The 9,490-nt window shown below is 44.2% G+C and overlaps 1 protein-coding gene across 1 annotated transcript in view; it reads right to left on the bottom strand.

Moving 5' to 3' along the window:
* Positions 1-967: 967 nt before the first annotated feature.
* Positions 968-9,490, bottom strand: part of si:ch211-276f18.2 (glucose-fructose oxidoreductase domain-containing protein 1) — a 36,184-nt gene continuing 27,661 nt past the window's right edge. Inside the window, exon 2 of the mRNA XM_036521307.1 lies at positions 968-8,433. Coding sequence (XP_036377200.1) covers positions 7,514-8,433 — 920 coding nt within the window. The 3' untranslated portion in view covers positions 968-7,513. The remainder of the gene's footprint in view (positions 8,434-9,490) is intronic.

Here is a 9,490-nt window from a genome sequence, read left to right as displayed (position 1 = left end):
TATCCTGTGCTTGGTCAGGAATTGTTGGAGATGGAGCTGATGTGACATGTAAACCTACATATACATGTATTTCTATAGTAGTATCTATACTGTATGCACTTTTGTAAGTCGCTTTGGATAAAAGCGTCTGCTAAATAAATAAATGTAAATGTACATTAACAGTAGTATAAAATAGCTTAGTAGTACTTAACTATAGCTTTTAGTCTAGCCCTGCGTACATATAAACTGCTAATAGTTAGTGTTTTAATGAGGTTTAATTGAGCTTTTTGCTTTTGAATTTAAAATATTGTTGACATTATTTTCTATTACGAATGCAATCAAAATTTTTTGCACACCAATGTCCCTGCAATTCCCTGTAAACCCTCCAAGGGGGGCATGCCTGACAGTTTGAATGCCACAGCCACACTTTACCCATCAGTCCTTTCAGTTGAAATGGTTTTACAATGTAGTTTATTCAGTGAAAATAATGTCCTCATAGCCAAAATGTCCAACAGACATGTTGCAAAACTGTCCCCCTGGGAGACATGGGAACTTGGAAAAATGGGACGAACGACAAGTAATATTTAGCATATTTTTTATTCCATTGTAACTGAAGCATTGGACAAGTAATCGTAAACCACATGGTGGGCTTCATATACACCAGGATGATCAGGTCAGGCGAAGCACATTCCCCAAGCAATACACAGCAGCGATGCAGAGCACTGGAGCAGAGAGGGCATACAGTAGATAACTGACACAAGTTCATGGAACCAGCCTGTACAACAGAGCTCTATCACAGACACACTCATGTATCATGCCTTTTCGTCTATAGCAAACAACCAAACAAGGGACACAGTTTTCATTGGAACACCCCCCCTCCCGCCCCACTACGATCCATACCGCAACTATCACTTTTATATAAAATATAGACTTTATATTCCTACAGTACATTCTCTAGTTAAGGTTTGATAAATATTTGTTTGTTGATTCAAAATATATATACATAGGCCCATGCGTCCACAATATACATAAAATACAATAAATATAGTCAACATCAATACAGCATCAAAATGACATTTCCTTCAGTGTGAACAGTTCAGCTGTACAGTAACTGTAAAAGGCAGCATTCACAAATGTGGCTGGGGGGATGACACTGTATACCAGACTCGCACAGGGTTTTCAACCATACCCAGTCGCCATGGCCACAGTAAGAGGGTCTTACAAAACATGAAAAATACAATGGAGACAAAGGAGACGAGGGCTACGGAACTGAGGAGAGATTTGCCAGGGGGATCTTTTTAAGCCTGGAGTCACGTTCAACAGGATTGTAGGTTCAATCCTATACCGAAGACTTTTACAGTGGTGTTATTCACCTCTCCCAGAGGTGGGCTGTCCAGGGGACCAGTGTACCTCAGAAAGCTTGATACCACAGATATTGCAGCGCCAACGCTCTGAGCCATCTAGGTTTCCAAACCAGAAGTGCAGATGGTGCTGGAGAAGTCTCGTTGGTATTCAAAACATGAGACGCCCTACCTCTCCCACTTGGCATTGTGCGAGTCGCTACACACCCACTCCACGCTTCCCTCACTTTGAGCCTGAACGGGAAAGCACATCCAAGATGGACTGGGTTTGGCACTGTGGCAGTGCAGGCCGGTTGCTAGGATACAGTTCTGTGGGAGCACAAAAAAAGCACCTCTTTAAGGTTGTTTCTCCCACAATGAGCGGCGTGACCTCAGGCGCTACGGTGCGAAGCGGGACGTGTCAGATGGCCAGCTTAGTGCCCCACATATCAGCTCAGATTCCCGTCCTTAACTGACACACTTCTTCAAGTGTGAGCACTGTCCCTAAGCCATTAGCAACTACTGACAAGATGGAAAAAATAATAAAATCATTATAAAATTATTATTGTGATGCTTACTATTATTATTATTATTACCAGCTGAGCCACTCTGCTATCAATTACGTTAGAGCTGAAAACCATATGTGTAGCCTTCCAGTGGGGGAGGTCCAATGCACAGATAAGAGACAGAACAGATTATATCTCACAGCAGGGGTTTGGCAGATTTGAGTGACAGATTTGGAGTTCTCTGGGTGAAAGCACTGCAATTTAATAATGCTTCAAGAACAACAGGCTTTCAAATCAAAATGTCGCAGCAGAACTATAGGCGAAAGGTTGGAGCCTGCCTATAGACGTTCCAAACTGTTTCCAGGGCAGATTCCTTGTGGATCACCCATCCTCCACCGTACCCCTCAACGCGTACCCCCCAACAGTTTGTAAATGCTGCCCACGGAAGGAGATACATGAATTCACATTTCGGCAAACAAAGCAAAACACGCACGCACTAACAGTTGAGTTGTAACATCTTTCCATTTTTTCAAGTTTTCAGCAGAGAACCAGACACGCCTAAGAAGCCACAGGCAAATTGAGTAAAGACATACAGTAATTGAACAGTCTGTTCTTGGCAACACAACTTTCTTTTTGTATCATGTACACTTGGACAGGAAGTGCCTCATGGACTTTGCTTACAAACACACACTGATAGTATGTTACGGGCAATACCTGCTAAACAAAACAGATAATACATTTTCCAGTTGCTCAGGTAATAATTCAAAGATAATGTTAATGTCACAATTGAATTAATCAAACAGAAATCAATAGGACTAAAATGCTGATGACCTGAAGAGCACATTGTATTTTAGTTATCACGGATAAAAATGACACTGGACATTAATTGGTGTGCATATAGCGAGGGAATATTAAAAAATCCACATTTGTGAAATATTTATCATGTATTTGTTACTTTAAATATCAAAATAAAAAAAACTCCTCATTTGGTCATGAATTCATTAAGGGCCTGAAAGAAAACCCCTCAAAAACAGAGACTGCTTAAAATACGTCTTTGCTGCCAATCTACCTCTGAGAGCAAATCATTCTGTGAGCTCATGACTGAGTCTCTGTATTGCAACCACAGCATTTCATCACAGGCCTACTGGAATACAGTATGAGGTGACTGGCACCATCTGATTTTACAATGTACATTTTAACCATGTCTCTGTGGAAGCAGGAGGTGTCTCTGCTGTATGCCAGTACCGCAATGTCATTAGAGCACAGAGCAAGATGTTGTGCTCTAAAGAGAAACCCTGTGCATGAAAACTGGATTAGCCTTTGGGTTCAGCATTTCTGGCATCAGAAACATGGGTGCTGGAAAAGAAATTATTTCTGTGATTAAAAGCATTTTTCAAAGAGCTCTCAGCCTGTGCGGGAGGGGGCAAAGATGACTTGTGGTACATCAAGAGCCCTCCAATTCAAAAAGACCCATCAATCAGGTGTCCAAATCCTGCAACTATGAGAGAGGATGGGGGGAGGAGGGGGGCTGTTAACACCAATTTAACGCAGATCTATTCCTGGCAGGTAAATCACACAAGCCCGCGTTCAATTGAGAATGGTGTTCTATTTGAAAAAGGATAAAATGAGATCCTTTGTTGGCTGGATTGACCCATGTTCAATCTTCTCTTTTATGACACTACTGTTAAGTTCAGTGCTAATGGGTGTTCCCCATTAGAATGTCACGGAAGAGAGACTTGGTATTTTCTCTAATTGCCTGGAAAAATGTGGAGAGACTGAAGGAGGTAAAGACCTCATACGCCGGTTGAGATGCTAGACTGGGCAGAACTATCGTGTTTTCTTGAAAGGGGGTGAACGTGATGCAATTTCACTTTCCCACTTCCCAACTGAGAACCGCTGGCTTGAGGACATTATGTACAGTAATTCTTAGCTTTAATGAAAGTGATGCAGTAATTCATAACGGATACTAAATATAACATTGCTGCCAGCAATGTTTTGCATCTTTATTCCTCTGCATGGCAGACAGCACCATAAATACAAAACATTTACATAATCTTTCATTAAGTTCCACTTTGCAAATTCTTCTTACCTACATTCCCCTCAGGTGCAATGCCATAAAGGCAACTGATTAAGAGGAGGCTTCCAATGTCACTGCCTTACTGCAGCTACAATTAAACATCACCTTGTCTGCTAACAGCTTATTCAGTACATGGTGCTAATATCAGTTTAGTTTCTTTCTGCACTTGTAATGCTAAAAAGCACTACAACAATACTTTAATTGCAATTAGTACAGGGTTGCTAATTTTCAAAAAATAATTTGGTGATTCAAATGTTTGATTACATCTGTCCCTTAATCAGATTCAATTTACAGACCACTCGGTTTTATTGAGGGGGGGATTGTGCAAAGCCATTGGACACTACACAGATGACCCCACAGTAGCAGGGTGTGGTCAGAACAGGCATTGTCCAATCACACACCTCCACAAGGCACGGCTCACCCCGGCCGCCACGCGTAATGGCGGACAGACTCTGGAAGACCCAGGATTAAGCTGACCTCCATGCTACAGGTCATTTTTCCGTTTAAGGCCTCAGAGAACACCGCTTGGATTGCGCATCGTTCACTCTTCCTTGACCCCCACCCGAGTTACATCAACCAAGCATAATACACATCCACAGCTTTTCTTTACCATTTGCTTGGCTCAGAGGGCACATGAGAAAAAAAAAGTCAAGTCATTAACAGTGGGGGTGCTGAGCACAGAACACTTCACACTCTATGCAGGAAGCGTAACCTTGGATTTCACACACTTATTCCCTCAGAGTCATCAATCACACACCACCTCTTCCTGGGATTAAACCGACAGGCCCACAGTGAGATGGGTTTTCATTATGAGATTATCAAATCATGAGGCTAAGTAATATGGAAGCCCCCAACTCCCTGAGGTTTATTGTGCAATAAGGTGCCCCTTATCTGGTAAAACCCTGAAAACAAAGAACTCTGAACATTGAGTGAAAATGGGAAAACCCGGGCGATGTCCTGGCCAGGAGAAACATGAACGCTAAGTGATCAGGTGTCATACCTAATAATATCACATTCTGTTGTCTTTTTTTTAATGTTTCTCCCAATTTTTAGACACCTGAAATGATAATACATTTTTAAGAATCTTCATAGTTTTCTAGCTTCCACCCATATAAGGCACACTTTATGACAAAAATCCTCAGTGATTAAAGGGGAGACTCTACAGCTTCAACAAAGAATGACAGTGAAAGTCAATTCCTGAACAAAAATTCCTAACGAACATGAGATCTCGTTTACATGATCCTCTCTGGCATAGACCTGCATGTTTCACATTGTCTGACAGCTGGACATTTTCATGAGTCTACAACTGGGCATCCAGGTCTTTCTCATTTTTGAAGAGTCACAGACCACTTAAACCCAAAAGCAAGAAAAAGGAACATGAATGAAAATCATATTTTTGGATTGCTTTGGCCCTTGTGAATATTGAGCGGGGAAACTGTTTAATCTCAAACATGCTTGTGTAAATCACCAAGCAACCATAATGGAACTCTTGTCAGACAAGAACAAAAAACAGTTAAGAGAACCATAAGGAATGCATCATAAAAAACAAACTTTGACTGAATCATTAGCAGAGCCTGGATCAAAACATCTGTAAACGACAATTTACAAAGCCAGTGCATGGACATCAGGCAGGATCAGAGACTGTGTAAGCGAGATGGGTCAAACTGCCACGCGACATACTTTCAGGAGCCTGGAGAGCATGTGCTCACACCTCCCCAGTCACAGCAGTCTTACAGGCCAAGAGATGCCCAACTTAAACCCTGTGGTTTAATTAGCCAAAGCAGATCAATGAAACATGACAGGACAGTGTTGCTGCTGATTCACACCGCCCGCCCATCAGTCCGTTTCTGTGTGACTGTGTCACAAACGTAGTGACTAAAGCCCCTGAAACGCTCCATTAGGCTCCTGAAATAAGGTCACAGTGCCCTCTGTCCCTTCCTGCTCCTACAATGTCTCTTCAGTAGGACCAGGAGAGGGTCACATTTAAAGGCCCTTGTCATCACAGTGGAAAAACATATTGAGGAAGTCCTTACCAAAAGGCTTCTCTTCCATTAATCTCACTAGACACTCGAAAACATTTCAACAAAAATAAATACTATAATGAACTGAGTGGGTATCAGATCATATTTCAGTTATATACAGCAGAGTTCTCAAAGACAGTTTAAAACAAATATAATGCAAACATGTAGATTTTAACAAAAGTTCACACATTTATTTTCTATGTAGGCCTATATATTCCAAGGACTGTGGGCTACAGCATGGAGACCCTGAAATGGCCTGCTTAATACCACCAGCTGAACACTGAAAAAATAAAAATCAATCTTTTGGCTTGTAGGTCAATGTGTGCTCTGATTCAGAAAGATAAATCATAAGCTACATGTCTAGTTCTTTGTGTGAAAGAGGAGGCATTGATTTCTCTGCTTTCACATATCCAATTTTATCATAATTGGAAACATCCTGACCATATTAGTACACCGAGTTGACAGTTTTTTTTATCTTGTGCCCACTTTGTACATTGCTACCAATTCTGTCCTTACGGCAAATGACGCCAAGGGCACGTCTTTGACAGTTAGCTTCCTGTCCGAGGCTCCTTTGAGCAGGGCCACGAGTGGAGACCACGGCTTGAAAAGTGGGTATGGCCTGGTCCAGCTTCATGCATGCTACCTTCCACGGCCCCGCCTAGCAGTTATCCTGGAGAGCTGCGTCTGAGGCCATTTCTGATTGTTATACTCAAAGTCTTTGCTGACAGACAACAGGCTTTTTTTAGGCATGCAAATACAACAGGCATAGTTTGCATCTGAATAGCAAGCTTGGGGAATTTCATGGAGCGATCGGAACAAACACACCCCCTAACAGGCATGACGTGCTTTTATTACGACCCCGCAGCACAGCAATGGGTTTCATTCATGTCGATGAATAGTTACGTGTATTGCATCCGAACATACATCATCTTCTAGTGGTGGAACAGGCAGCGGGCATTCCCTTGTTTCAGGCATGACGATGTAACCTCAGGAAATCCAGGCGTATTTATTGCATACATAACGGGAGAGCCCTACTAGCCAAACTATTGATTTTTAGTTGTTTTGATTTTTTTCGGGTCCACACAGAGTTACAGACACAGGACGCTCAGTCCAACAGTGTACCACAATTACCTACAAGGAGGTACAAACACGCGCACACACAAACTTCAGCACTATCGTTGTTCCTGGCGTTGTGTGGCGTTTGAAAAAGCATGAGTTAGTCTTTCCCTCTCACACAGACAGTATGAGATGGAGTTTGTAACTGGCTGTAAAGAGGGGAGGAGGTGGCGGGAGGAAGATTGTATTGCTGTTTCCGTGTGGATTCTGAAGAAGCCCCAGACCTCCGTGTTGGTCAGCATAGCTGGCAAACAGCTGATGGAGACTCAGGGAGGAGGTACTTCTCGGCCGTATCTCCGCTGCCAGCCAGCACAGACGAGCCTCCGACACACTCCTCCTCCTTCAAGTGATGGGTGGAATCTGTGGAAGGCTACCTTCCCCACTTCCTACACTGCCCGCCCACCACTTCCTGTGATGTCGGCTGGCTGTCCCACCTCCGCCCCTCCCCCGCCCGCGGTCGGCCGGCCCGCTGCGCTAGCAGTACAGGGACATCCTGCTCCGCCGCATGGCCTCGCTGATCAGGTAGGCGGGGCTCACCTCCGGCTCCTCTGTCATCACCACGATGTTCTGCCACTCCCCGCACTGGTTGGACTTCTTGATGGTGTCCACCACGCAGAGGGCGTAGAGGCAGTCCTCGAAGGTGGCGGCCATGGTGAGCGGCCGGCCGTCCCAGGTGCGCCGGTCGTCCTGGCCCTGGAAGGCCTGCCGCACGGCCTGCACCATGCAGATGGTCCCGGTGAGGTAGGGCGAGGGGATGTCGCTGAAGGCCTTCTCTGGAAGTGCCGCGTTCCCCAGAGGCGTGCTGTCCTTCAGCAGCAGCTCCCTGTCGGGCGCGCTGTTCTTCTGCCCGTACAGGTCGGTCCCGCTGACCGTCAGCCGGCCCACCGTGCCCACCACCACCACCTCCTGCCGGAACTCGCCCGGCACGTTGAAGTTGAGCGTCACCGTGCAGCAGGCGCCCCGCTCCAGCACCATCTGGAAGGTGCAGAAGTCATCGCTGGTGATCTGCCGGATGCCCCGGATGTGGTCTGTCTGCTTGACGAAGGTCTTGAGGAAGCCGTGCACCTTGGCCGCCTTCTGGCCCGTGAGGAAGGTGAGCAGGTCGATGATGTAGCTGCCCACCGAGTGCAGCCCACCGCCGCCCATCAGGTCATCGCAGCTCCAGTTGTACTTCTTCCCCAGCAGGCTCCCGCTGTGCACCTGCGCCTCGCACACCAGCAGCTCTCCCACGTAGCCCTCCTCCACCAGCTCCTTCATCTTGACGAACGCCGGCAGGAAGCGCAGCACGTTCCCCATGATGCTCAGCAGCTTGGGGTAATACTGAGCCGCTGACATCATGCGGAAAGCGTCCAGCGGGGTGGCAGTTCGGTCACAGATAACATTCTTGCCAATACCTTCAGAAAGAGACAGAGACCACCAGTGACTTCACTGAACTGCCAATTCATACTGACAACACACTGCATTTAAACTCACTACTACACCAAACTCACTAATGCATTTTTAACTGAGAGGAAAAGTAAAGCAACCAGCTTACGTTTCAGGTTTTCTGCAACTTTTTTTCAAGTTTGTTGAAACTATTAAGTTTAGATATGCCTTTCATTTTCTTCTTTTCTTAAATGACACATTTTAGCAAACTAGCTATAATCTTATAACACAATAAAAAAGACTTACTACTAATAACCACTACCACTAGTAAAAGTTATAAGTACTTATAATACTTATCATTACTACTACTAATAATAATCACAATAACCATAACATTATTATCGTTATCACAGCATTACAGTTTTTACTGAGGAAATGCCCTTGTATATTTGCTTAATAGTAGACTGTACACACATGTGAGTCTCAGACCAAATACAGAAATGGTCAAAGGACATCACAGAAGACTCAGTTGATTATGTTAAGTCCTTTCCTATATTAATATTAAATGCTCAAGAAACAGCATCTTGCAAATTCCCATAATAAATACAATCTTAAAGGACATTGTTTATTTGTGGGTAAGGGAATGTTGGGCATATCATACAAAACTAGCAGCAGGATTGAATATCTAGGCAAATCCAGAAACTGTGCAACAGGAATGACTCAAAAAATCAGTACAAAACCAAATATTTAATAGCTGAAGCCAATTATGTTCAAGGACACATTAAAAGTGCAATTATGCTCTTCATAACACTTTGCGGGAGCTTTTCAACATAATGGATGGTCAAAGAAACAAAACCACAGGGACAGCCAACAGTCAGAGAAATTTACTGCAAGACCAGACAGACTCTTAACATCTTCCTTACGCACGTCACTGTATGTAGGCTAATTATGACATCTGTGTGCAAAATACATCATCAGCCTGCCCATTAACAACGTGAAGAGGCCCTACAAACTACACACTGATGACCAGAGCGATGACAGCCAGGGATCAAGAATATTTCCATGCCAACCCCCCTACAGAGTGAT

The sequence above is a fragment of the Megalops cyprinoides genome, chromosome 2, assembly GCF_013368585.1.
Source record: "Megalops cyprinoides isolate fMegCyp1 chromosome 2, fMegCyp1.pri, whole genome shotgun sequence".
In the NCBI taxonomy this organism is placed as follows: domain Eukaryota; kingdom Metazoa; phylum Chordata; class Actinopteri; order Elopiformes; family Megalopidae; genus Megalops; species Megalops cyprinoides.
This window is presented reverse-complemented; position numbering and strand designations above follow the sequence as displayed.